At 58.3% G+C, this 27,203-nt stretch overlaps 1 protein-coding gene across 2 annotated transcripts; it reads left to right on the plus strand.

Moving 5' to 3' along the window:
• Positions 1 to 774: 774 nt before the first annotated feature.
• On the plus strand, positions 775 to 26,439 carry CARD10 (caspase recruitment domain family member 10). 2 transcript variants are annotated; one of them, XM_060112368.1, is made up of 21 exons: positions 775 to 864; positions 1,036 to 1,287; positions 2,150 to 2,287; positions 3,768 to 4,093; positions 8,042 to 8,233; positions 9,185 to 9,340; positions 10,086 to 10,211; positions 11,332 to 11,523; positions 12,687 to 12,821; positions 13,167 to 13,282; positions 14,073 to 14,101; positions 14,551 to 14,674; positions 20,070 to 20,229; positions 20,669 to 20,777; positions 21,418 to 21,661; positions 21,825 to 21,894; positions 22,935 to 23,037; positions 24,205 to 24,363; positions 24,457 to 24,572; positions 25,049 to 25,164; positions 25,415 to 26,439. In XM_060112368.1, exons 2-21 carry the CDS (start codon positions 1,053 to 1,055, stop codon positions 25,650 to 25,652), a joined length of 3,084 nt encoding a protein of 1,027 aa, XP_059968351.1. In that variant the 5' UTR covers positions 775 to 864; positions 1,036 to 1,052; the 3' UTR covers positions 25,653 to 26,439. The 2 variants fall into 2 exon arrangements, with proteins under 2 accessions (XP_059968351.1, XP_059968352.1); XM_060112369.1 differs by having other exon boundaries at positions 799 to 864; positions 25,052 to 25,164.
• The last annotated feature ends 764 nt before the right edge of the window (positions 26,440 to 27,203 follow it).

The raw sequence follows: 27,203 nt of genomic DNA on the forward strand, positions 1-27,203 counted from the left end.
TGAGGCCTGGGAGGGCAAGCACTCACCCGAGTCAGGAGCAGGTCAGAGGCCTGGCTGGGATCAGGATCTCCTGCTCCCAGGCAGTGCTCTCACACGAGGGGCCCCAGTAGGCCCACAGCTCAGCTGGGCCATAGAAGTGCTCTGACCCTGGGACAGCTCTGGGGGAGAGATCTGGGGGAGTTCTCAGAAGCGTGGGAGCCCTGCCCCATACTGCATGGTCATTTTCTGAGAGACGGAGGAGATAAGATTGTGACCGGGTGTGTGGCATCTGCACAGGGTTGGTGTGACATGTGGGTTGTCTGGGACCTTTGAGTCCTGAGTACACTGCGCTGGTGTGATGTCGTGTGCCTCTTGCTGATGTGACCTGTGCGCCGTTTGGCCGTCGTGCAGACTGCGTGTTGAGGTGGGCGCCAGGTGCCAGGTGGGAGCCGCGGGCCGGGCGCGGGGGGCGCGCGGTGCGCCGTGGGAGCCGACGCCGTGTGCCCCGCGCGCACGCGAGAGGGTGAGAGGTTGCATGTCCCGCCCGCGCCGCCGGGCCCCGAGGCCGGGCAGGTGTGGGCGGGCCGTCGGGACCCCGCCGAGCCAGGGCCGGGAGAGCCGGCGGGAAACAGGAAGCGGGGGGGAGGCGCGCGGCGGCCGGACGGCGGGGAGCCGGGCGTGCTGGCGGACGTGCGGGTGGTTGGCCGGCCGGACGCTCCTCGGCCCGGGCCGGGGCGGCGATGTGGGGAGGCCGGGGCAGCCCGGGCGGCGGCGGGGCCGGGGCCGGGGGCGGGGCCAGGGGCGCCGCGGACCCCGCCCCCCTGCGCCGGCGGAGCCGCCGCCAGAGCGCTGACCCGGGAGTCCGAGACGGCTCCGGCGTGCGGGGTGAGTCCCGGGGGCGCGGGGGCCGGGCACCCGCCGGGCGGACCGGGCGCGGGAGGGGGGGTTCCGGCGGCGACGGGCGGCTGGTCCTGCGGGCGACGCCCAGTGCTGGGATCGGTCGGCGCACCCCGCCCCCGGCGCCCGCGCTGACCCCCGCGCGCCTCTGGCCCGCAGACCCCGAAGACGCGGTCATGCCGGGCGGGGCCGAGGCAGGGGAGGCCGAGGAGGAGGCTGGGGCCGGCTCCGGGTCCGAGGCAGAGGAGGACGCGCTGTGGGAGCGGATCGAGGGCGTCCGGCACCGGCTGACGCGCGCCCTCAACCCGGCCAAGCTCACACCGTATCTGCGCCAATGCCGGGTCATCGACGAGCAGGACGAGGAGGAGGTGCTGAGCACCTACCGCTTCCCGTGCCGCGTCAACCGCACCGGTGAGCCGTGGGGGCTCGGGGTCGGGCCTGAGCGGGCGGTGCCGGCCTTCCCTGGGGCCTTCTTCGGGACCGTCGGGCCAAGGGCTCCGATCCACGATCCCCGGGGCCTCGGTCTCCACATCGGTAGAGTGGGATGGTTGGTGTGCCCACCATCCTCCCTCCTCCTGAACCACAGCGTGACCCAGCGTGTCCGCGGTGCCTAGACCGCGTCTGGATTTTTCTCCCATTTCCTGGGCCCCCCTTAGAGCAAGGGGTTGGCTGTAGTTGCCGGTGCAGGCTGGGCTTGGGACCTCCCGATCACAGCTGGTGGATTTGGCAGCTTTCCTGTGTCCTTTGATCTCTTCGGTTCTCTCTGCTCCCTCCTCCGCCCCCCAATTCTGTGTGCTACACACTCCTGGGAGCGTTTTCCTCAAGTGCTCAAGACCCATCTCAGCTTTCTGAGGGTGGCTTCTTCCATAAGTTGTGCCTTTGAACAGAGCTGGCAAAGGGTTGAGGGTCTAATGGTGGAATTTCAGGCGTTGGTCAACGAGAGAAATATTTTTCTTTGCGTCTGGGGATGGAGGGGGCTTCCCTGTGCCATTGAAAAGGCAGGCTGCGTTTGCTGGCCCTATATCTGTGGGGGCTGCAGGCAGCGGCTTGGGGTGCCATGGAGGGGGTGGGGTCCTGGCTTTCCTGGCCGTGGCAGACGGGCTCTCCCCGCTGATGTGTTGAGTCAGGCCCCTGTGTGTGTCACCGGTTCAGAAATCTGGGGAACGTGGGCCCTGGAGTATGGCGGGGCGTGGGGAAGGGGGGAGAAAGCAACTAGGCACGGGGAGAAGCCCTCACCTTGACTCTTGGGCACCGCCCCCGCCCCACTTCTCAGGGCGCCTGATGGACATCTTGCGCTGCCGCGGGAAGAGGGGCTACGAGGCCTTCCTGGAAGCCCTGGAGTTCTACTACCCCGAGCACTTCACGCTGCTCACGGGCCAAGAACCTGCCCAGCGCTGCTCCATGATCCTCGGTGAGTGGGTCCGCAGTGGGTGCCAGCGCCTCGGATACCAGTGCAGAGGTTCCTTACCCTGTCCCTGTCAGGGAGGCACTCCCATTGTCGCTGTTGAACAGATAGGGAAACTGAGGCACAGAGAGAACTGCACCGGTTTGCCCAAGGCCCTCCCCAGCAGGCTGAGTGTGGGGCTGCGATTCTAATGCAGTTATAGTCTAAGTTCAGAGCCCACACACTTAATGCAGCTCTTTCCCCCAAAGATGTGTCAGGCATGTACCAGTTTACAGTTTCTTCTGTAAAAAATTCACACTCCAGGAGACTTGAAAGTAAATAGGAAAGGTCTTTACTTCTTCCTTCAGCTCTGCTCTGCTGGTATCAGTTTGGCGAGTTTCCTTTCTCTTTGCAGTTATACACACAGACACACACACACGGAATCATCTTACACGTCTTGCTCTGTGTTTCACTTTTTCTCAGAACAACTAATTTTTGTGTTTCTTCCACATCTATTACACTTGTTTTAAATGACTGCGTAGTGTTTATTAGTGACGTGCCAGTCATTTAACCCATCCCCTGTTGATGGACATCTAGGTTGTTTCCAGTTTGCACCATTACAAACAATGCTGGGAACATCCTTCTAGGTGCATCTTTGTGCAAATGTGTGTCTCAGGAGGAGAGGTTCTGAGAAGTCAAATTTCTTAGAGAATGTGTATTTTAAAAGTTAAATCAGCATGCATCCCTCCAGCAGTGTATGAGTGCCCATTTTGCTGTACCCTCATTCATCCTGGGGATCATTTTAAAACATTTTATGCAGTCAGATATGTGAAAAATAATGTTGTTGTTTTAAGTTTGTACTTTGTTGAGAGATGTTCACAGCTTACTAGTTAGTCAACCTTGGGCAAATGGCTTGACATTTCTGTGCCTCGGTTTTTCTGGCTTTAAAATGGGTACAATAAATAGTACCTATCTTAAGTGTTGTTGTGAAGATTAAATAAATTAATATATGTATGTAGGCCAAAGAATAAAGTCAATTGTTAGTGGTACTACTATTATTGTTATTGTTATTATTATTGCTAGTGAGTTGGAACGTATTTTCCTGTGTTTACCAGCCATTTTTGTTTTGGAATTTGCCTGTTGATAGTTTTTGCCCACATTTTTATTTGGTTGTTTGCTTATTGATTTGTAGGAGCTTTTTATATGTTGTGGCTCTGAGTCGTTTGTTATATTTTCTCCCACTCTGTTGCTTGTCTTTTAACTTTGTTTCTTATATCTGTCATCGTTTAGAAATCTCTTATAGCTCTTTGATTTTGTGCCTTGTTTAGGAAGGCTTTCCCTGTCCCCAAATTGTAAAAATTGGTCCAATATTTCCTTCTAGTTTTCTTCTGGTTTGGGTTTTTCTGTGAGGTCTGTCATCCCCTTGGATTTTATTTATTGACTTTTCAATTTTATAAAATCCCCTTGGATTTTATTTTATGTCTTTTCTCTCCCCTGCCCCTGGCAGATGAGGAGGGACCCGAGGGCCTGACCCAATTCCTGATGACAGAGGTGCGGCGGCTGAGGGAGGCTCGCAAGAGCCAGCTGCAGCGGGAGCAGCAGCTGCAGGCCCGGGGCCGGATGCTGGAGGAAGAGCGGGCAGGGCTGGAGCAGCGGCTGCGGGAGCAACAGCAGGCTCAGGAGCGCTGCCAGCGGCTGCGGGAGGACTGGGAGGCGGGGAGCCTGGAGCTGCTGCGGCTTAAGGACGAGAACTACATGATAGCCATGCGCCTGGCACAGCTCAGTGAGGAGAAGAACTCGGCCGTGCTGCGCAGCCGGGACTTGCAGCTGGCGGTAGGCCCTTGGGAGATGGGGTGTGCCATGGGAAAGGGGCAGCTTTGCCAAAAATGATGGTCATATGGTAGACAGCCGGTGTTCCAAAGCCACCATCTGTCGCATATTGGACTGTGGGCAAGTCCCTTCCCTGCCCTGTGCCTCAGTTTTCTCATCTGTAACATGGGAGTGTTGATTTATTATGGGAGCATTTATTTCATTGAATTATGACTGTGGTTTCAACTGGGAGCGATTTTGCGCACCACCCCCCGCAAAAAAAACCACATTTGGCCATGTCTGGAAACATTTTTGGTTGTCACAACCAGGAGTGTGCTGTTGACATCTAGTAGGTAGAGGCCCAGGATGCTGCTAAATATCCTAATTGCACAGGACGGCCCTCTACAACCAAGAATTGTCCAGCCCAAAATGTCAGCAAGTGCTGAGCCAGAGCAACCTTGGGTTACGAGGATTCCTTGAGTTTAAGTCACAGGATTTAAGACATGTACAATGCCTGGTACAGAGTTAGTGCTCAAAACCTGGATTTTCGTTAGCCATTGTTATTGATATCATTTTTAAGTGCTACTCGATGCCACACAGGTTACGTGCATCCTGTCATGTAATCTCACTAAGGCACCATGCACCAGGTTCTCATTTTGAAATACAGATACAGGTTTAGGATTGTAAAGGGATTCGCTCAAGGATGCAAATTGGGAAATGGCACAGCCTGGGTTTGAACCAGGTCCACCTGGCTCCAGCGCTGGCCTCCGCCCCATGATGCTGTTCTGTTTGCTCCTGTCCAGGTGAAATCTCACCCAATTCTTTTCCATCAATGGGTGAGGCCATGCCTCTTACAGGCTGAGAAACTGAGCCTCTCTTTCTTGGTTCCTTACTGGGGCTTCGCATGGGATTTTACTGCAGCAGAGAGTTGTCCCAAGGACTTGACAACGCCCGCGGCACACAGTAGGCTCTCCCCAGTCATACCCAGAGAGATTCCACAGGGGGGATTCTGACTGTGGGATTTGAAGCCCCCTGACCCCATGAGCCTCAGCTGTGGCTGGAGCACCCCAGGGGGTGACAGGTGCCCGTGGATGATGGGTGGCACGTGTGAGGCTGTCAGTGCGGGTGCACTGGTGCTCTGGAGCCTGCGGCTGTGCGTGCTGGGGGTTTGATGTCTGGGGAAATGAGTTCTGATTGGGGGTGTTGAGGCCACAGGTGGACGGGCCCAGGCTGTCAGGCCTACTTTAGCCTCAGCTTCCTCATCCTTGAAGCGCAAGGTCATGGATGCGGATGACATCACAGCAAGACAGCACCTCCTGTGCAGCAGGCATGGTCCTCTGGGCTTGCCGTCCATCAACTCCTTTAATTTCCCAGCAACTCCATTGGAATGGGGGTTGGGGGGGAACTGTTATTATCCCCATTTATGGATGAGGAAACTGAGGCACAGAGAGGTTGGTTGGGTTCGAACCTTTCCCAGGGTTCGAAGATTGAGCATTTCTGACTTTGCTCTGGGCACTGCTGGGAGTGGGGTGGGGTGCGGGCCGGTGGGGAGAGCCTGCTCCACAATGGTCACCGGCCCCCCTGGGTGTTGGGAGGGGCTGTGGCCTGCACGGTTGGTCTCACCTTTGGGCTGCGTGTGATTGAGTTTGGTCCCCTTAGGTGGCAGATATGTGCATGTGACTGGGGTGGGGGATGCCCTGTGTGTGTGTGCAGCTGTCTGGAGTCTCCTGGGGTTGGGTAGGGGGATGTAGAAGAGGTGTCGGAGGTTCTCTGTGTGTCTGCGGTTCAGCTGTAGGTGCACACAGTATGGCCCTAGGGGTATGGCAATCTGCCAGTAGGCAGATAATAGTTGCTTTTTCCCAGTTTAGCAATGGAGGGTAAGGGATGAAATTCAATTAATAGATAAGCTTTTCTTATCTAGCTACCCTACATTTGCCTTAACTTACTGGAGCTTTTTGGCAACAAATTAACAAAGGCTTTGCCGATGGAAATGAACAGAGCAGCTGATGGTGCTTTTCTCGGCAGCTTGGGTTCCCTCACCCTGTGGACGGGTGTGTAGTGGCTGTGATTTAATACTGTGTTTTATAAGGTGCAAATGTAATGAGCTGTTATTTCTAAGCAACATAAACTTAAAGGAACGAACGCTATAAGTTTGTGCTAAGTGAGTTTGTACACCAGGATTAAATGCATCCGTATTTCTTGGCGTTCAGCGGAGACTCCCAGGTGCCCTGTCCCCTGAGCTCATCGGGGGAGCCTGCTGGCCGTGGGTTGGGCGGGAGGCCATGGTGTGTGGCTGCGGTTTGCTGGAGAGGGTGTGACCACATTTGCCCTTGTAACTAGCTGTCTTTCTCCTGCAGTTCACAAAGCGTGTTTTGTGAGGGGAAAGGAATGTGAGAGTCATGAATTTCTTTCTGAGTCCTCTGCGGAGGAGTGGGCTGTTAATTCGTGGAACTGCCTGACCCAGCCTCCAGACCCTTGCGTGGGGGGGTGGGTAGGAGGGGGGTGCCATGCCAGGCTCTGGGGGTGTGGGGCTGCAAGTCCTTTCCAAGCGAGGCCAGGGCACTCCTAGGGCACCAGATATCAGCATGCCTGAGTATAGCCCCAGAGGTCATTGTGCCCTTTTTCCAACAGTGACTTCATTTTGTGGCCTGCCACCTGCTTCTCCTCTTGTCACTGTCTAGCCACCACAGGTCTATCCACCTGGACCTGCTGGACACCAGACCCTGCATGAATTTGGAAAATCACTCTGACTGAGTGCATTCATAATCCAGCAAACTGGCCATGCATATCTGCTGTCTGCCAGGCGGCCACCACCCAGCCGCCCACCCAGCACCCTTGGCCAGTTTCTGGCTGCCCACACTGAACCGGTGACAGTTGGGGTCCTAGGATTTTATTTAAAGCTGTAAAGGTAGCCACTGTCACACCCTCACAGCTCCATAGTTTAAAGGATTCCGTCCACCTGCTGTCTTGTTTGATTCCTGCAATGACTTTGGGAGGCAGGTGGTGCAGCAGGGGGATTGACTGGGCCCATTTTACTGATGGGGAAACTGAGGCTCAGAGGAGGTAAGTGACTTGCTCAGGATGACAGAGGGTAAAATGGTACAATTGAAATATGGATCCCGGACTTGGAATTCATGTTGGGGTGAACCAACCTCATAATCTTCCCAAGTGGAGGCTCTGGTAGGAATATCTTTAAGGGAGGGTGAGACTCACATGTGTTCCGTGAGTGTATGTTGAGTGGGGAGGCTGGGTGAGAGGGGGACATCCTGGCTCCTGGGCTGGGTGAAACCCTCAGAATCCTCCTCCTCCTTCTTCCCCCCACAAGGAGATGAGGAGATTGAAGCACAGAGAGGGGCTGTGACTTGCCCAAGGCCACACTGAGTTAGAGGCCGAGCTGGCCCAGCCCCTGGGTCCTCCTATTCTTTTTTTTTTTTTTTTTTTTGCGGTACACGGGCCTCTCACTGTTGTGGCCTCTCCCGTTGCGGAGCACAGGCTCCGGACGCGCAGGTTCAGCGGCCATGGCTCACGGGCCCAGCCGCTCAGCCGCATGTGGGATCTTCCCAGACTGGGGCTCGAACCCGTGTCCCCTGCATCGGCAGGCGGACTCTCAACCACTGCGCCACCAGGGAAGCCCGGTCCTCCTATTCTTGAGGCAGCCCTCCTTCCCCTCCGTTATGCTGGTCCTGTGCTCGGTGTCAGAAGTGTGGGACAGAAGAGCGTGTTATGATACGGCCCCTCCACCCACAAGTCCTTGAGGCAGATTCCCCTGGGCGGGTGGCTTGGCCTTGCTGCCTCCCTTCCTTCCTCATTGTATTTGTCCAGCCTGTCCCTTCTTCCTAGACACGTCTGGGGAGGACACCTGCTTGGGCCCCTCTGGGAATCTGGGAGGCACCCAGGAGTGTGGGACAGGACCTCTCCTCTCTGGCCTGGCTGGTGCTCCCTCCTTGAGCTGACCCCTGTCCTGGGCCCCAGGTGGACCAGCTGAAGCTCAAGGTGAGCCGGCTGGAAGAAGAGTGCACACTGCTGCGAAGGGCCAGGGGGCCACTCCCTGGGGCTGAGGAGAAGGAGAAAGAGCCCGACAGCGTGGACCTGGTTTCGGAGCTGCGCGCGGAGAATCAGCGGCTGGCGGCATCGCTGCAGGAGCTGCAGGAGGGCCTGCAGCAGGTATGAGAGGCAGAGGGGGGCAGTGAAGGGGGGCGAGGGGAGGCCAGACCCTCCCACTGCTCACTCGTCCCCCTGAGGCCTGGAGAACGAGGATTCTAGATCCGGGGATCTGAGATCTGGATGGAATCCTGGCTGGCCCCTTGTCTTAAGCTCTGAGTGGAGGGCCTTCAGTACTCAGCTTGTGCTGGGTGTTGAGTCTGGGGTCTGCGGGAGGGTGGGGTGGGGTCGGGTGGGGCAGGAAGCCTCTAAACTCCCTGAAACTGTGTACCCGATTTTGTGTGTGAGCATTTTTCTGGGGAGAGGGCCTCAGCTTTCCTTGGATTTGTAGAGGAGTCTGACCCTGGAAAGGTTGAGACCCCTGGGTGGCCCTGGAGCTTGCTCAGTGTCCTGTGGCAGGTCGGTGGCAGTGGGGGCCTGCCACCTGGCCACTGCTCCTCATAGGAAGTGGGGGAGGGAGCCGGGGCTCTGGTGTATTTCACAGGGTTGGGCGTGCCAGCTGGGGTGTGGGTCTGTGGGCTGGATCTTAAGCCTTCGGTCTACCTCCCTGGGCCAGGCTCAGACCCTGTGAAGACCCATTGTCGGGGCGGGGGGAATAGGCCTTGGAAATATCACCCGTCTGCTGTCCTGGGTGGCAGGTAGGGCCCAGAGCAAGAGAGAACAGGCCTGGTTCTTGTTGAAGAATATGGTCCTGGTCCAACTTGTCTGAGCACGCCCTCATCCACTTACCTCATTTGTACCCCCAGATGCTCCCTGGAGGGTGGGCAGGGCTGTTGGCGCCGCACACACTCTACAGAGGGGGAAGCCGAGGTCCAGAGAGGTCAAGGCCCTTGGCCAAGGTGGCAGAGCTAGTAGGGTGGGGCTGAGGGCTGAGGGCTGTTTGTCCCCCTTACCCCACACTCAGGGTGGGCCCTGAGCCAGGGGCTGAGGCAGCCCTGAACTCTGACCCCACAGGAGGCAAGCCGGCCGGGGGCCCCAGGCTCAGAGCGCATCCTCCTAGACATCCTGGAGCATGACTGGCGGGAGGCGCAGGACAGCAGGCAGGAGCTGTGCCAGAAGCTGCACACCGTGCAGGGGGAGCTGCAGTGGGCCGAGGAGCTGCGGGACAAGGTAGTGTCCACATCTCCCCCCTCCCCTCGCACCTGCCTTGCCCCCACCTGCCTTCTTTTTTTTTTTTTTTTAACAGCTTTATTGGTGTGTAATTGCTTTACAATGGTGTGTTAGTTTCTGCTTTATAACAAAGTGAATCAGTTATACATATACATATATCCCCATATCTCTTCCCTCTGGCGTCTCCCTCCCTCCCACCCTCCCACCTGCCTTCTTGCTAACAGCCTGGGGAGGGCATCACCAGTTTACTTCAGCCAGCCTTCCCCCAGCATCTGCTGGACGCCAAGTCCTGTGCCAAGAGCTGTGCATTCATTTGCTCTCAAATATGTATTGAGATCGATCGGTGAATGGAACAAAGGTCCCTGCTCCTGGGGAGGGAAGATTCTAGCAGGGGAGACAAACAGGACACCATACACGTAATCCGCAGTCCGTTACCTCATGTCACAGAGGGCAGTGAGTGCTGTGAAACAAGTAGAGCGGGGTAAGGAGGCAGATTGCACTTGAAATGGGGAGGCCCAGGTTGGCCGGGACGGGGTTGTTATCCCCATTTTACAGAGCAGGCAGCTGAGGCCCAGTGAGGTGATGTCAGTCAGTGGCCCAGGCACCCAGCTGGGGAGGTGGGCACTCATTATTGAGGCTCAGGCCTCTCTCCCTGGACCTGCTGGACACCAGCTGGTCAGCTGCCCCTGTCCCCAGCCCTGGGGTATGGCCTGGGCGTGTCCCACCCCGCTCCACCTGCCCACAGTACCTGCAGGAGATGGAGGACCTGCGGCTGAAGCACCGTACGCTGCAGAAGGACTGTGACCTGTATAAGCATCGCATGGCCACCATCCTGGCCCAGCTGGAGGAGATCGAGAAGGAGCGGGACCAGGTGAGCCCGGCCTGCTGTGTGCCCGGCCCTGGTTTTCGTCCAGGGGAAGATGACGAGAGGCAGACAGGACTGGAATTGTAGACAGAGATGAACAGTGCACTTATCAGTTTAGGAGGGGGCAAGTAGGCCAGGAGAAACAGACAGGGGACCTGAGATGTGCCAGCCCACCCCCTCAACACACCTGCCTCACTGGGCTCTTGTGACAGGTACGAAAGTTGGTCCTGTGGCCCTTGCATCTGAATCCCTTGTTCTCCCTGCCTCAAGGGCAAGGCCTACACAGGGGGAGGTACTTACAGATATTTGCTGGTGAAGAAATCCTCAAAAGTTCTGGCTCCCAGGCCCTGGGTACCATAGCCCTCATCTCCTGAGGCCATAGGGTAGGCTGAGGACCTCGGGCCAGTTCCTCCGGGCCCACAGCCCTCCTTGCGTGAGGTTCCCCATGCAGCGGGAAGGGCAGGAGGTTTTGTCCTTGGACCACGTTTGAATCCCACTAGAGGAGTTGAAGTGTACACGTGAGAATGGGCCTCAGGATCCCCTGGAGGGCCTGGTGAAAACACAGATTTGAGGCTTCGTCCCTAGACATTCTGATTCATGTGGTCTGGGGTGGGCTCAGGAATGTGCGCTTCACCTGCCTGCTCCCAGCCTGTGGGTCTCTGGCCCCAGCTCCCTCTGAGACAATGGGTAGCAGGTCCTGGCCTTGGGCCTACCTCTCAGGGACCCTGGTCTTCACTGTGGGGAAAAGCACTTTGGGTGCACTGGGCTGGATTTGAACCCTGAAGGCTGGGAATAAAGACCCCTGCACCCAGTGGGTCCCACAGAAGAGTTTTAAGTTGTTTTGGGAAAACGGTACGAGCCTGGACTCTGCAACTCTGTTCCTGCTGGCTTGGTGTCCATGTCTGTAAAATGAGAATAGTGAGAATCTCTAAGTCAGAGAGTTAGTGTGAAGATTAAATGAGCTGATATTTAACACAGAGGGCCTGGCTCACAGGAAGTCCTTAATAAACGTTAGCTGCTGTTCCTGTTGCCACCCCTGCATCTGAGAGGTCAGCGGCCAGGACAGCTGAGCCGATGTGGCTCCTTTAGCTGCTGGCCCAACACCCTCCCCGCCCTCTCTCACCAGGCCATCCAGAGCCGAGACCGGATCCAGCTGCAGTACTCACAGAGCCTCATTGAGAAGGACCAGTACCGGAAGCAGGTCCGGGGCCTGGAGGCCGAGCGGGATGAGCTGCTGACTGCGCTCACCAGCCTGGAGGGTGCCAAGGCCCTGCTGGAGGTGCAGCTGCAGCGATTCCACGGTGGCCCCTACCTCAAGGTGAGCAGGGTCAGGAATCCAAGCTGGAGCTCTTGGCCAGGGTGGGACCTGGTGGGAGAACTCAGCCGGGGGTGGGGACATGGGGGACCCATTGGGAGTCCTCAGCTGGGCCTGGGAAGATGCAGGTTCTGGGAGGAAATACATGGGTCTTGGCTGGAGCCCTCACCCAAGGTCAAGAACGTGCCAGTCTTGGAGGGCCCTGTTGGCCAAGGTGGACAAAATGTAGCTCGGGTAGTTGTGGGTTGGTGTATCAGGGAAAAGACAGGAGCATGGGAGTCTCTGAGTTTCTGGGGTTGCACCTGGGGCACAAAAAATAGTTTGAAGCCTGGCTTAGCATATACTTGGAGAAGCCCGGCTGCCCGAGGGCCCATGAGCATCTTAGAATGCAAAATGTGGGCCCTAGAAGTCCCTCAGAGACCAGCTAGTCCAGTTCCCTCATCGCATAGGGCCCAGAGAGGGTCAGAGGCTTGCCCGAGATCACACAGCCAGCCAACAGTGGAGCTGAGCCCCCAGATCCCTTATAAACCAGACACTGGCTCTCAGATCTCTGCCTGGAACTCTGCCTTTTCCTATCTTGGGTTTGCTTAAAGATGATCAGTTGAGTTTAATGCTTGAAGAAGTAGAACAAAGGAAGCGTGAATCTGTGATTTCTGACTTTTAAAAATCCTCAGTGGCTTTTAGGTAAAGGCAAAACCCCTTACCATGCCCTAGAGGCCCTACAGGGTGCCCCCCCCCCCCACCAGCCTGGTTCTCTCGGTCTCAGCCTTTTAATTCCCGGAATGTGTCACAGTGCTGCCTCAGGGCCTTTGCACATATTGTTCCATCTGCCTAGACCATCCGCCCCAACTTTCATCCTTGAGTTCTCAGTTCCAACCACACTTTCTCTGGAAAGCACTCTGATGCCCTTGGCTGGGTGGGGCTTTTGAGTGCCTTCCCCACCCTGGGTACCTTCCTGCCTGGCCCTCCTGGCCACTGAGCCTTATTTCCTTCATCTATCTGCTTGTTTATAGCTTATCTCCTCCACTAGGGTGTGAGCTCCACAAGGGCAGAGATCCAGGTCTCCTTCCCCACCACATCCCTGTTCCCAGCAGGTGTTGAGAAAATGGCAGGGGCTGGCCCTGGCCCAGGGCTGCTGAACTCTCCCCACCCCCTTCCTCTCCCAGGCCTGTGCCTCTTCCCATTCCCTGTGCTCCAACCTCAGCAGCACCTGGAGCCTGAGCGAGTTCCCCTCCCCGCTGGGAGGCCCTGAAACAGCTGGGGAAGCGGCTGTCACGGGGGGATCTGAGCCCCACACCTCGGTAAGACACCTGCCCTAGCCCGGACGTGGGGGGTACGGATGGCCATCGTAGAATTACTGACAGGTAGAGTACTCTCCAGTTTGCTGACAGTTCGGTTTCACATGAGAGGAAATCGAGGCCCACGAAGACCAAATGCCTTGTTTAAGCTCACGCAGAGCCAGCTCAGTGCTGAGCCTGGGCCTGGGCACCGGGAGACTTGGGGAGCCACTCACATGCCCATAACCTTGCAGAGCCTACCCCTCGGCTCTGGACCCTAGTTCCCATCTGTGAAATGGGCACAAACTAAGTACGATGAGTTGTGGGCAGGTCCTGTGGGGGTGACCAGGCCCTGCTGTGGCTTTGCAGGAGGAGGCCACGGACAGCGAGAAGGAAATCAACCGGCTCTCCATCCTACCCTTCCCCCCCAGCGCCGGCTCCATCCTCCGCCGGCAGCGGGAGGAGGACCCCGCACCCCCTAAGAGGTAAACAGCTTCCTCCCAGAATCCCTGATGCCAGAGTCAGGTCCAGACTGTCACCTCCCTTTACTGCCCTTAAATGGCTGGAGCTCTGGAAACCCAGGTTGCAGGAGTCATAGGCATGAGTGAGGTCAGGGGTTAAGACAAGGTCAAAGGGCAGAGTGGGCTCAGTCCCTGCTGAGCACCTTGACATGAGGGTCACTGGAGGTCAAGCCTCAAAGATCCTTAATCCAGGGGGAAGCCTGGGTGGTTCAGGGCTAGGAGACATGGAGGAAGTTCCCAGGGGTCAGGGACCTCAAGCAAGAAAGGCCCCAGATTCAAGCAGCAGCAGAAAATGGGGGCCAGAAAAACTGAGCCGTTATCACTGATGGCAAGACCAAGGGCAGGAGACGCCTCCTGGCATGTGTCCCCGTCATGGGCTTGATCCGATGGATGAACTTGCCATGACAGGTGTGTGATGGGGAGGTCATGGTCTAGTGTTGGAGGGAGGCAGACCCCAGAGTCACGAATGACAAAGGTAGAAAGTGAGGCTGAGATGAGGCGTGAGAGGTCAGGGCAGCCTTCCGGGAGGGGGTGGCATTAAAGGACAGGCTAGGGCATTCTAGGTGGAAGAACGGGGCAGAGGTCAGGATGTTAGCTTCTTGTCCTGTGTGTTTAGGGGACTGGGTGGCACGAGTGCACCGTGCCTGAGACCCCTCCCGGGGTCTAGCCTGCACGTGCTTGGGGCGTGCAGGACATTTGGAGGCACAGGAGCACTGTGCTCAGTGCGGGCCCCTCTCACCCTCTCTCTGCCCAGGTCCTTTAGCAGCATGTCGGACATCACAGGTAAAGGCCTGGGGACTCTGTGGGGAGGGCTCATCTGGGTGCCCACCTGAGGGCTATGCTGCCTGCTCTGCCCTTGGCCTGCATCCCCCTCCCTGAGGCTTTGCTGTCCTCTGGCCGGGCAGGGAGGCTCTGCTTGGGAGGCCCTGGGGGAGTTGCTTCCCACCTCTCACCCCGAGCTCACCCTGGTCCTCTCTCCTGGTCTCGGCTGTGCTCTATGGGGCTCCTCAATTCCAGCCCATCCTCCATCCTCTTCTGCGAAACTGAAGGGTCACCCTGGCCAGCCCAGGCCCAGCCCTGAGCCCCGTGAGTCCAACGTGTTCCAGGGGCCTCAAACCTGCCAAGTCCCCAGGCCTCTGGGCCATGGGCCATCCCAGGGCTTGAGGGGCTCAACCCCGGGCCCTACCCCATTGCTCAGTCTGGCGCCCCTAAACCTCACTCCTCCTCCCCAGGGAGTGTGACGCTTAAGCCCTGGTCCCCTGGTCTCTCCTCGTCCTCGTCCTCTGACAGCGTGTGGCCTTTGGGAAAGCCGGAGGGCCTTCTGGCCCGAGGCTGTGGCCTGGATCTCCTCAACAGGTACTGCAGCTGCCTGGGGGGGGTGTGGAGCTGGGGGGCTGGTTCGGGTTCCCGGGGAGAGGGGAGCAGGGGTGAGGTGGGAGGGAGCAGCAGCGAAGCCTTCGCCTCACGGCTGTCAGACCATTAAGGTCTTTAGACAGAGTCACACGTTGGATTCATATGCTGTCACCACTGCTTATCGTCTGGGAGACTTGGGCTGGTCACTTCACCTCCCTGGGCCTCAGTTTCCTCACTGGCTAAAGGGCCATAGTGATGTCTTCCACAGGTGGTGTTTGGAGGTTTAGGACTCGTGGCAGTAAAGCACCCCACTTTGCCAGGCAGGTGGTGGGTAGATGGTAGCTGTTACTTGTGCTGCTTGCCTGTCCTCCCGGCTTGGGGTTCCCAGCCGGACTGAGCCTCCCAGCAAACTTCACGCTGAGGGTGGGGTGGGGCCCCTGCAGCTGGGCTGGCCCCAGGCCCACAACTGGAGTCATAAATCGCCTCGGCTCAGAGCACGCTGCAGACCATGTGCTCTGTCCGTTTTGGTGGATGCGTGGTCTCCCTGCTCAAGACTGTCCGTGATCTCAGGAGGACAGGAGATGGAGGAGGCCGGTCTGAGAATGTGGCCTTTGAACTCAGGAGCAGGCATGGGGGGCCTCTGGGTGACGTGGAAGAAGAGAGAACAGAATCTGTCCAGGGATGGACCTGGAGTTTGGTGGTGACTAGAGTGTGAGGGTGGGGGAGGGGAAAGGCGAAAGGCTAGGGCAGGCTTTGTGAGTCAGGATGGGGAAGTGTGGATTTTGGCTTCTGCACCCTGGGAGACCTGGTGGTGGTTGGGGGAGCTTAGCTATTACTAAATGCAGGGCCGGCTCTTGGCTGCCTTACAGCATTCCCTCTGTCCTGGGAGGCAGGCATTATTATGATTACCCCTGTTTTGTAGAGGAGGAAACCAAGGCTCAGAGAGGTTAACTGACTTGCCTGAGGTCACACAGCTGGGACGTGCCAGGGCCAAGGTGCAGAGTGACCTGATCAGATTTGCGTTTTGGAGGGGGCATAGGAAGCGCTGGTGTCAGAGCTGGAATGCGGGGATGCTGGTCACAGAGTGCAGGTCACACAAGAAATCAGGGCACAGCAGAGCCAGGGGCCTCCTGCCTCCTGGAAGCAGCTTGGCCAGGCCCCTGCCCCCACTCTCACCCTCCGGCACAGGGCCCAGTGCGACATTGTTTCTCACTGTGCAGGACGTGCTTCTGGGGGAAGGGGCGGAGGCGCCTCCCTTCCTGCCTGCCTCGGCCCTTCCTCCCTTCCTCCGCTCAGGCCTGCAGCAGGGGTCCTGGCTGCTGTCCAGGGGGCGCTGGGATGCAGCAGAGGGAGCTGGAGGTTCTGGCCCAGCCCCCATCTGGGCCCCATGATCACATGGGGCCACCTCTGCTGCCCACGAAGTTCCTGGGGAGGAGGGAGATGGGGGAAGAATGAAGACTGAGGTGGACCAGGAGAGAAAGGGGTGGACCGATGGGAGGTCAGGGACTCGAGTGCCCTAACGGGCTGGCGAGTGCTGTTTGCATGTGTCCTGGGCTGGAGGCAGGGTTACAGCTCAGAGCACAGGGGGAAGAACAGACTTGGGAGCCAGCTGAAGTCCGGGCTCTGTCACTCGCTACTGTGGGGCCTTGGGCAAGTCATTTAATTTCTCAGTGCCTCAGTTTCCTGCTCTGTAGAATGGGTTCACAATAGTGCCTGTCCCCTGGGGTCATTGTTGGGGGTTCCGGTACTCTTACTAGAGTGCTTAGTACAGTGCCTGGCTCGCGGTGAGCGGGAAGCTAGCTCTTAGCTATTATTATTGGTGCTGTTGTGGCTTAATCCTCAGGGTAGCCCTGCAAGCCCCATTATACAGATGAGGAAAATGAGGCTCAGAGTCAGGAATGTGTCCCATGGCCACTTGGTGGTGGAGCTGGGGATTCTGTTGTCCCTTCCGCCCGTCGAAGCTACTTTAACCTCACGCCTGTGTTGAGTGCCCACTGTGCTCTGGGCATTTCAGCCCTCTGCTCTCACCTGCCCCTCTTGGCTCCCAGGGCTTTGGGGCAGGGCAGGATGGGGGACATGGATGGACAGGCAGAAAAAGAGTGAAAGTGAGGTGCTGAATGGGGCGGGTACTGGGAGAGTACTGGGGTGTTGTCTCCCGGGCAGGGCCACCCCTGTCGATACTTGTCACGTAGACCTAGGGTCTCCAGCACTGGCCGACCTTGCACAGGGAGGGTTTGGATAGGTCATCACCTGACTCCACCACCCACCACGTGTGTAACCCTTGTCAAGTTATAACTTCCCCAGGGCCTCAGTTTCCCTCTTCTCTAATGTGGGGGGAATAACAGGCGGCTCCTGAAGGGTTGTCGGGAGGATTCAGTGAGGCAATCTGTGTGACATGCTTAAGTGTCAACTTCAAAGGTCCCTGGCCTGCCTAGGGATCTTCCCACAGTGCCCTGGGGTGGGGCAACACTCATCCAGCCCACTTAGCCCATCACTGCTCAGGGCTGGCAGAGTGAAGGACTTGGCCCCATTCCCCTGTGACCCAACTCCTGACCTGACACTGGGGAAGTGTCCTGGGATCCCATCCTTTCCACCCCCCACAGGCAGGGTTGGGGTCAATCAGAGTGTGCTGCCCGAGACCCAGGAGTCCTGAGAGGCTGGAGCAGGCAGCCCCTGCCCCCTACGCATTCCTTTCTCTTCTGAACCCGCTTGTCTGCTGAGGCCTGGGGCTGAGGGACCTGGCCTGGACCCTGCCCCCATTGAACCGCCAGGTAGTAGCCTGGGGCTGTGGAGGCTCAGAGAAGTCACTTGGTCCCTTGGGGAGGTGGGCAAGGGCGTCCTGAAGGAGGAGATGCCTGAGCTGGGTCTCAGAGCAGCAGGAATTGGCAAGAAAAGCCTGAAAACCTGGGGTGGCTGAGAAATTGCCCTGATCCTGGAATTACAGGGAGGGGAGGGGGCGTGTTCAGGCAGGGGTGGGTGGTGAGCAGGTCGGTCCTGGAGGGCCTGGATGCAGGCTGCCCGCTGGGCCCTCGACTGGGGAAGCTGTGATGGTCAGTCGTCTGTGGGTTTGAAATGGGTGGGGAAATGGGGCCACAGAGAGGTGACTAGTCCTGAATCACACCTGATGACAGTGAATGTCTATTATTGAGCACTTAGATTCACTGGGCACTGTTCCAACAACGTCCCATTTTTTTAAAAAGTAATTTTATTTTATTGATTGATTGATTGGCTGCGTTGGGTCTTTGTTGCTGTGCACGGGCTTTCTCTAGTTGTGACGAGTGGGGGCTACTCTTTGTTGCGGTGCGCGGGCTTCTCATTGTGGTGGCTTCTCTTGTTGCGGAACACGGGCTCTAGGCACACGGTCTCAGTAGTTGTGGCTCGTGGTCTCAGTAGTTGTGGCTTGCAGGCTCTAGAGCACAGGCTCAGTAGTTGTGGTGCGCAGGCTTAGTTGCTCCGCGGCATGTGGGATCTTCCCAGACCAAGGATCGAACCTGTGTCCCCTGCACTGGCAGGCGGGTTCTTAATCACTGCGCCACCGGGGAAGTCCCATGTCCCATGTTTTAACTCACTGAGTTGTACAATGAGGTAGGTAGATGCAGGTGGGACCACTGAGAACGAGGCAAGCAGCCTGGCCGCCTGGCCCCAGAGTTCCTGCTGGCGCCCTCCACGCCACTTTTCTCAAACTGTTCTGACCACAGCCCTCCACGCGAGAAACCCAGTACATGTGCCTGAAACAAAAGGGTTACAGGAAGATAGTTGGATTTACTTGAAGGGAGGCAGGCTTATGTTTTCTATTCCATTCCATTAAAAAACAGTGCTGGTCATGACCCAGTGAATTTCACAACCCATTTAGTTGGAAGGCCCTGCAGCCCTCTGGTTTCCACCTCTACCTGCATTTTCTCTATATTTGACCCTCACACCCACAGTGGGAGACGGGTGCCATCATCGTTCTTGCTTTAGGGAGGTGGGGACAGAATCAAGTGGCCAGCTCGCTTGTCCAAGGCTAGGGCACAGCTAATGCTGGGGTTGGAGCTGGACCGTGTGGCTTCAGCCATCGGGCCATTGCGCAGCATAGCCAGGCCTGGCCTCAGGCCTCCTGTCTCTGCCAAGGCCTTTCTGTGCCACACTGATGTGGCCAGGACAGTCCCGGGGCTGAAGGAGCCTGTAAAGGCAGCCCTGATGCCTCTAGCATCCATGTCTAGCCCCAGCCCCTGGCGCCTGGCTCTCTGTTTTGACGGAGGGGGCAGGAGCCAAGTCGGACTCCCCAGGGCCAAGGTTCCGCCCCTTCATGGGTGCTGATTGGGTTAAGGTCTTTGCAGCTTTGCCCACCCCAGGCTGGCAGCAGGGGGCAGTGTGGCCCTGTGGCTGCAGCTGCCAGGGTGGGTGGGGAGGCGAGTGAACGCCTGGGCTCTTCCTGGGCCCCCTCTCCAGCTGGGGCACACCCGTGGACCCTGGTCTCTCTTCTTCCCCAGAACCGTGGGGGCCCATGGAGAGACTTGTGGTCAGTTGTCACTTAGTCTGGCCACAGGGCCTCACCACCTCTCATCCAGGGACAGGCAGAGCCCTGCCATGATGGGGGTTTGGTGACTCTTTGTCCTGTCAGTGGTACCCACTTCCCATGAGAGGAAGGCCAGGCGCCTTCATTCCGAGCCCTCCATAGGCTGGCTCCAGCTTGCCTGTTCTGGAAGTTAATTAGGGCAAGGAGCTTAGCATGGTGTCTGGCACATGGGAAGCACCCAGGGTTTCCTGCTACTATTATTATTGTTGTTATTAAGTTCTTCCACGCTGTGTCCTGTATCCTGCCCTCCACACCTTTGCCCATGCCAGCTCTTCAGCCTGGAACCGTGTACTCTCTGTCGAGTCCCGAAGTGCTTCTGTTTTTCACCATGATGTATGTAGCCCAGCTGCTGCTTCCTCTGGGAAGCCCCTCCCCTTTGTGCTCCCACTGCCAGCAGTAACCAGCTCTGATCTGTTGTGATCTAAAGGTGACCTCCCGCCCTAGACTATGAGCATAACAAGCTTATATTAGTCATCTGCTATGTGCCAGACACTGTGTTTGGTGGTAGAGATCTGGAGCTGAACATGACAGCAGGCTTATTCTCAGGGCGTTCTTTCTGAGCGAGGAAACAAATGGGAAGATACAAAAACGCGGGGCTTCAGCAGGAAGCTCCGCCTCACCATGTGCAGGGGTTTGGGAGGGAGAGGTCGCTTTTGACCTGAGCTTTGAAGGACGAGCAGAATTTGCCAGGCAGAGAAGAAGGGGGAGGGCATTCCCTGCAGGTGCAGTGGCCCGGGGTGGGAGTCATGGCATCCTTGGGGAATCACTATGGTTCTCCAAGAATGTTGAACTGAATCAAAATACTGAACGCTAATTCCCATGTCCTTTCTCTCTTCTCAGGTCTCTGGCCATCCGAGTGTCTGGCTGGAGCCCCCCGGGGGGGCCTGAGCCCCAGGACAAGGGCTTAGACGGCCTGTCATTCCTCGGGGACAGCTGGTCTGGGGCTGTCGTTCGGAGGGTGCTCTCTGGGCCAGGATCGGCCAGGGTGGAACCAAGAGAGGTGAGGCCCCGCCCCTCTGAGCTGGGGGAGGAGTCAGTGCTTTAGTTGGGGATGGATGCCCTCTGATTGGTGGATCTAGGTCACTGGGCGGAGTTTCTTCGGATTGGCCGAAGCTGAGGCGGGCTCAGTGACCAGCGGCTGGCTGCCCCGCCTCAGCCAGCATCAAATGAAATCTGATTGGGCAGGGGCTGGGAGGTGGGGCAGACTGACTGAACCTGGACAGATCCCCACCCTTACACGTGGGAAAGACCAGACTGAGCCAGGCTGGGTGGGGAGGCCAGTTGCCAAGAGCAGTGTCTGACTGGGCACCACACTGTGAGCTGGGGGGCAGCTGAATTTTGAGACATGGTCACCCCCACACCCAATGTCCTCCAGCCCCAGGGCTGTCTCCGGAAGCCCTGGGAAGCTCAATTCCCTCCCTGCCTGGGTTTTCTCCCAGCCAAGGGCAGAGGCTGCTGGCTTGGAGCGGGCAGGCCTGGAAGGCGAGGCCCAGCAGAGAAACTTGCCCTGGAACCAGACATCCACACTCCCTCTGATGGACTTCAAGGGTAAATCTGGCCTGGGGGGAGGGACTGAGGACTCGGGAGTCCTAGAAGGTCAGGACTGAGGGCCCAAGAGAAGGCTCATCTGGTCCATAGTGTGGGTGGGACAGCCAAGGCCTGAGAGGGGGATGCTCCGCCTCCTGACCCCTGGCAGTTCCCTTCCCTCCCGCGCCGCTGCCTTCTTGCCGGTTGCTCTTGTGCCCTTCCTCTGTCTTGTCCTCAGTAAACAGCTTACAGTGAAAGGAGCACTGGATAGGAGTCCAGAGACCTGGGTTCGGGTCCTGGTTCTGTCCCGAGTGGGCCAGCCCCCACCCTCTCTGGGCCTTGGACTCTCACTTTAAGAAGCGGAAGGTGGGGACTTCCCTGGTGGGCCAGTTGCTGGGACTCCTTGCTCCCAATGCAGCGGGCCCGGGTTCGATTGCTGCTCGGGGAGCTGGATCTGCGTGCCACAACTAAAGATGCCGCATGCCGCAACTAAGACCTGGCGCAGCCGAATAAATGAATAAATATTAAAAAAAAAGAAGGGGAAGGTGGGGTCCTGGCCGCTCAGGCATCGAGAGGGCCACATCTGTGGCCTCTCTGAGGCTGATGCCTGACTTTCCCCTCTCCTTGTCCTCCTTGCTGCCCACTGCCTGTCCATGCCCAGCCTGCCAGTCCTTCCATGAGGCCCTAGACGCCTGGGTGAAGAGGCCGGGGGCCGAGCCCTTCTACATTCGAGCCAACCTCACCCTGCCTGAGCGGACCGACCCCCATGCCCTGTGCGTGAAAGCCCAGGAGATCCTGCGGCTGGTGGACCCGGCGTACAAGCGGCGGCAGGAGTGGTTCTGCACGCGGGTTGACCCCCTCACGCTGCGGGACCTGGACCGGGGCACTGTGCCCAATTATCAGAGGTGACACTGCCAGCAGCCCTGGGAGCTGGGACTGGGATGGGGGACTCTTTCTCCCTCCTTCAGTCCCTCACCATCCTCTGGGACAGGATTGGGGGGCTGGAGGAGAGAAGGTGAGGGGCTCCCCTTCTCCCTACAAACGCATGACACGACCCCCCCTGCACAGAGCCCAGCAGCTCCTAGAAGTTCAGGAGAAATGCCTGCCCTCCAGCCGACATCGGGGGCCCCGCAGTAATGTAAGCAGGGTTGGGGGGGCAGGACGAGGGCCTGGGGAAGGGGTACTGAGGGGGGGCCCCAAAAGGGAGAGGACAGGCTCCATTATCCGGGAGCCGGGAGCCGGGGGAGGAGACCCCAACCACGCTTGGCTGCTCATCTTCTCGGTGAGCTCCTTGGTTGCTTCTCCACCCAGACTTGGTTGATCCTCTCCGATGTGTCCAGCAAAGAGAACAACAGGGCTCCTGTCTGGGTAGTTGAGAGGGGGAGGTGAGATAGTGTGCCCGCTGCCCAGGAGCACGCGTGGCACGTGGTGAGCACTTAACGGAACAACAGTCACACCCCCTTCTCTAATCCCTGGACCAGGGCTGGGCTGGGTGACGGCCCCCACTGTGCGCCTGGGCTGAGTGAGGCTCAGAGAGGTTAAAGCGGTCTCAAGAGCCCGCAGTGCTAGAGAGAAGGTGGAGAGCCTGGGCTCTGGAGCCAGGCCACCCAGATCTGCATCCCTGCTCTGCTTCTTCTCAGCCTGTGACCTTGGACAACCACGGGACCCTCCCTTGAGGCTCTGTTTCCTCATCTGTAAAATGGGGGGATTATGCTGCCTGCCTCTTGGGTTCATGCACGTGGGATCTAGTTAGTGTCTGTCACATTGTAGGCTTTCAACACCTGTCAGCTGTTGGTATAATTAGTGCTGTTGATACTGGTTTCTGTAATCTTCCTACCCAGGGTCACATTGCTCATTCATTGGAAGAGACCCCAGAGTTTGTCTCTATGTCTTATTCTGGACCTCGGTTTCTCAATCTCTAAAGTGGGGGCAGACCTAAGGCTCCTCTAGCTCTAACTGGGTCTGACAGTCTTGCTTCCCTTGGTCCCTAGTGATGGTTGCCCTTCCCTGCCTCGGGGGCTGTGCTGGGCCGGGTAGGGGCAGGGGAAAGCCTGGTGGGGAGGGGGCTCTTGTGCTGACCCATGAGCCTGGACAGTAGTGGCAGCGGGGGCCCTCTCTCCCTGAGGGTGGGATGGAGCTGAGCTCTCAGGTGCCCCTCTTTCCCTGCCCGTTCCCCAGCTGAAGAAGCGAGCCCTGGACCAGCTGCGGCTGGTGAAGCCCAAGCATGTGGGGAGTCCTGCTGGGGACTCCCCGGAGCAGCTGCTGCTGGAGCCCTGCTCAGGTGCGTGCACAGGTGTGAAGGTGCAGCCTGCGCTGCTCACGGGGTCCGAGAGTGTGCACCTCTGGGTGCCCTTGGCCTTGGTGGTCCCTTTGGCCTGGGAGGGCCTGGGTTCCGGTGGGGGGCAGGGCCCATGCCAGGGGCCTGGTGGGAGATGGGCCACCAGGGTTGAGGGCGCTGTCTATGTCTAGGTGTGATTGTGGGTCTGGGTGAGTTTAGGGCACGCACGAGCACAGGCCTCTCCTTATCTGGCAAAGCATGCGTAGCTGTGTTTCTTGCCTGTGTGTGGTGGCAGATGCCATGACGACCCCAGAGGGAGTTTCTGGAGGCAGGAGGGTGAGGCCTTGGGCCAGAGAAGGGAAGAGGGGCTGGGGGAGCTCAGATGAGGGAATAGCAATTCTGAGGGGCAAGGAGGAGAGGGTGGTTAGGGAAGACTTCCTGGAAGGGAGGTTGTTTGAACTGGGGCCTTCATGGATGAAGAGGAGTTTGTGCCAGGCAGAAGGCACAGCTTGTGTGAAGGCTCAGAGGCATGGCTGCATGTACTGTGTTTGGAGGACACTGAGTACAGCAAGTGCATAACTCTGTCATGTGTGTGGCAATGAAGAGGAGAGAGGGGAGAGGGGAGGGGGAGGGGGTTCCCCGCCCACCTGGGGACCTGGGAAAGCATGACCTGGGCTCTGAAAGGAGAGTTAACTGGGCCACCCCAGGGCATGCAAAGGCCCTGTGACTAGAGCTGCTGAGCTGTGAGGCAGGAATGGAGTCTGTTGTGAGGGAGCACGTGGCTCGCTGCTTCTCCAGGCTCCGGCAGGGCTGGCTCACCCACGTGGAGGATGTGGCTTTCTTCCTGAGAGTTGTGGGGAGTCACTGGTGCGCTGAAAGCAGGGGAGTTACAGGATCTGACCTCAGTTTTAAAGCGTCCCTGCAGCTGCTGAGAGGATAATGGCCTGTAGGGGGCAAGGGTGAGGCAGGGGATGGGGTGGAGCCTCCTGCGAGGGTCCCAGGTCCCAGGGAGGGCGGGGGCAGCTCTGCTGTGTGTAGGAGGAGCAGCAGGACTTAGGAAAGGAAAAAAGTTAGGGGCCTTGAGAGTATCAAGGGGACTGGCTACCCCAGGAAAGAGGAGCTGGGGCCCTGCCTGCACCCCCATCTCTTCACACCCCCTTCCCTGCCCAGAGCCAGAGCGGAGCCTCAAACCCTATAGCCTGGTACGGCCCCTGCTGGTGTCTGCCCTGCGGCCCGTGGTGCTCTTGCCTGAATGCCTGGCGCCCCGGCTCATCCGCAACCTCCTAGACCTGCCCAGTTCCCGGCTGGACTTCCAAGTGTGCCCAGCAGGTGAGCCTGCGTGCCTGGAGAGGGGAGGGCTGGGTGGCACCCTGGGGCAGCCAGGCCCACTGGCCCTTCGTTCCTGCCTGTCACTGCCTGCAGAAAGCCTCTCTGGGGAGGAACAGTGCACATCGTCAGCGCCCGGAGCCCCCAAGGCCCGACCTGCCACCCCTGGGCTGGGCAGCAGGATCCGTGCCATCCAGGAGTCTGTCGGGAAGGTAGGTGCTTGGGGTGGGGCAGGGGGGTGCCCTCTGGGCCCAAGAGCAGAGCCTGAGTGCACGCCTGTGCCGCTCAGTTGCAGAGTGACCCTGGGCAAGTCCCTTCCCTTCCGTGGGCCTGTTTCCTCACCTGTGAGATGGGTGGCCTGGGGCAGTTGACCTCATGTGGGTCACCCTGGAGAATTTGGCTGATACATCTCACCTGTTTGTCTTTGCCTTCAAACTTGCCTCTTCCCTGGGAGCTGGAGCTGCTGGGGTCAGCTCCATCCTACAGAGAGGGAGGCTGAGGTCCAGTGGGGGGAAGTGACTTATTTCCCTGGGTCTTGGCCCTTCCCCTCCAGTTCTTTCCTTGTTGTCAAGGTCCCCCTGGATGCAGAAGCAGGACCCTGTAGGGGGCTGTGTTATGGGGCCCATTCAGGGGGCAGGGAGCTTAGGGTTTCTGGCCTGAGAGTAAAATGTAGCCTTGACCCCCTGAGAAGAAACACTGCCTGTTGGAGCTGGGTGCTCGGGGCGTGCGGGAGCTGGTCCGGAACGAGATCTACCCCATCGTCATACACGTGGAGGTGACTGAGAAGAATGTCCGGGAAGTCAGGTGAGATGGGCCGGGAGGATGGGGAGGACCCCAGTGCTTCCTCCTCTTTGGGTGCCTGTGTCTCTGTCTCTGTTCTTCTCTCTCCGTCTCTTCCTCTTCTCCATCTCTTTGTTTGCCTTCTGTCTCTCTTTCTGTCTGCCGCTCTCCGTCCTCTCTCTCTGACTCTCCTTAGTCTGTCCCTCTCTCTCTGTCTCACTGTCCATCTTTATCCCCCACTCTGACCACCGCCCACCTTCCTGTCTCTCGGCAGGGGTCTGCTGGGCCGGCCGGGCTGGCGGGACTCAGAGCTGCTGCGGCAATGCCGAGGCTCGGAGCAGGTGCTCTGGGGGCTGCCCTGCTCCTGGGTGCAGGTGGCGGCCCACGAGTGGGGCCACTCAGAGGAGCTGGCCAAGGTGGTGCGTGGCCGCATCCTGCAGGAGCAGGCCCGCCTCGTGTGGGTGGAGCGCGGCAGTGGCAGAGGCGGCAGCAGCAGCAGCAGCGAGGCCTGAGGAGTCCCCTCCGACGCCTGTGCCCTCCTCACGCACTTCAGAAACGGCCCCCAGCGGGGACCCTGGTGTGTGCAGTGGAGCTGGGTCCTCCCCACCCTGAGCCTTCCTAGACCCCGAGACGCTCGACGTGGGGCCCTTGGCTCTGGGCTCCGGGCTCTCTCACCCGGAGGAGCCCCCGGGGCAGAGCTCCCTCCCATCCCTGTACTTGCTGCTCTGGGCCTTCCCGTGGCCCCATGTCTCCATGGACCCATCTCGTGGGTCTCATGCACACATCTGTGTCCTCTCCCTCGTCGCTCGCCTTGGAGCATCTGCATTCTCACCCCTGTGCACTGGTTTGCACACCCAAGTTCCCAGGGTGCCGGCTCGCGTCTGCCCCTCCCCCTGGCACACGAGGTCTCCGGGCTCCACAGCCTCTTCTGCTCACAGGAGCCCTGAGCCCGTCATGCGTGGTGCCCACCCGTCCAGCTCACATCTCTTGTGTATACCTCCACGGGGGCATTGTGGCTTCCCGGGTCCACTGTCACCTGTGCCCCTCGTGTCTTCCGGTCACACGTGTGTCCGTGGTTCTCCCCTGTGTAAATATCATGCCCCCACCCCCGTGACCCTTGGGCGCTGACCCGCGTGTGTTCCTGGTGAGCACACCCAGGACCATGTTCTCACGGCGCCTGTGCCCTGCCCTGCCCCACCTCTCGGAGGGACGGCCGGGGAGGGGGCCGGCTGCCCCGTTAACAGAATGTACAGCTCGTAGATTTTTAACGGGCCTTTTTCACTTAGAAGCTGCACGTTATGGAGCATTAAACAGTTTGTCATAGAAGCTGGTGGCCTTTTGCTTGCTTGCATCCCTGGCCCGGGGCCCCCTTTCCATCCCCCCACTTGTTGCCACCACAAGCTCAGGTTGATACCACCTTTCAGGTTCCCACTGTCCCGCGGGGAGGGTCACATTTCACTCCTGACTCATCCCGGAGCTGCCTGCCATCTGTGCTGGCATCACCTTACCTGCCCCGGAATGACTGGAGGAGGGCCCCACAGATGGGCCACCCCTGCGCTCAGATCTGCTCGTGTCTGATCATCAAAGGAGTGTCCCCTGGAGTGGGGATGCCAAGCCAGCAGGGTGTGGTCTAAGGCTAAGGGGCCCAGCTGCTGAATCCAGGGGACTAAGGGCAAACCCTCAGTGTATTACCAGGTCCCTGAAACTGCTTCACTGGACAGGATGGTCACCTCCAATGGGAGAAATCTAGGTGGCCTTGCTGCAGGAGGTGCTGCTTGAGCTTGCATTGTGGGATTCCTTTCTTCAGGAAGCAGTTAGTGTACTTACATACCTATATGTTCTTGGTCCTCCTATGACTGTCCTCAGTCACAGTGATAAATTTGGACAGACTCCTAGGAGGTTTTGGGGGAATGGGTATACTAGGTGGAGGGAACCACAAGAGCAAAGGCTCAGAGGCAGAAAATGGGTTGAGATTGGCCACCTGGGGAGTGGTAGGAAATGAGGCTGAGAAGTCCAAGTCCAGGGGTTGGGGGCTGCTTAAATTTGAGGTCTGGCTCAGACAC

This window comes from Mesoplodon densirostris, chromosome 11 (genome assembly GCF_025265405.1).
Source record: "Mesoplodon densirostris isolate mMesDen1 chromosome 11, mMesDen1 primary haplotype, whole genome shotgun sequence".
NCBI lineage: Eukaryota > Metazoa > Chordata > Mammalia > Artiodactyla > Ziphiidae > Mesoplodon > Mesoplodon densirostris.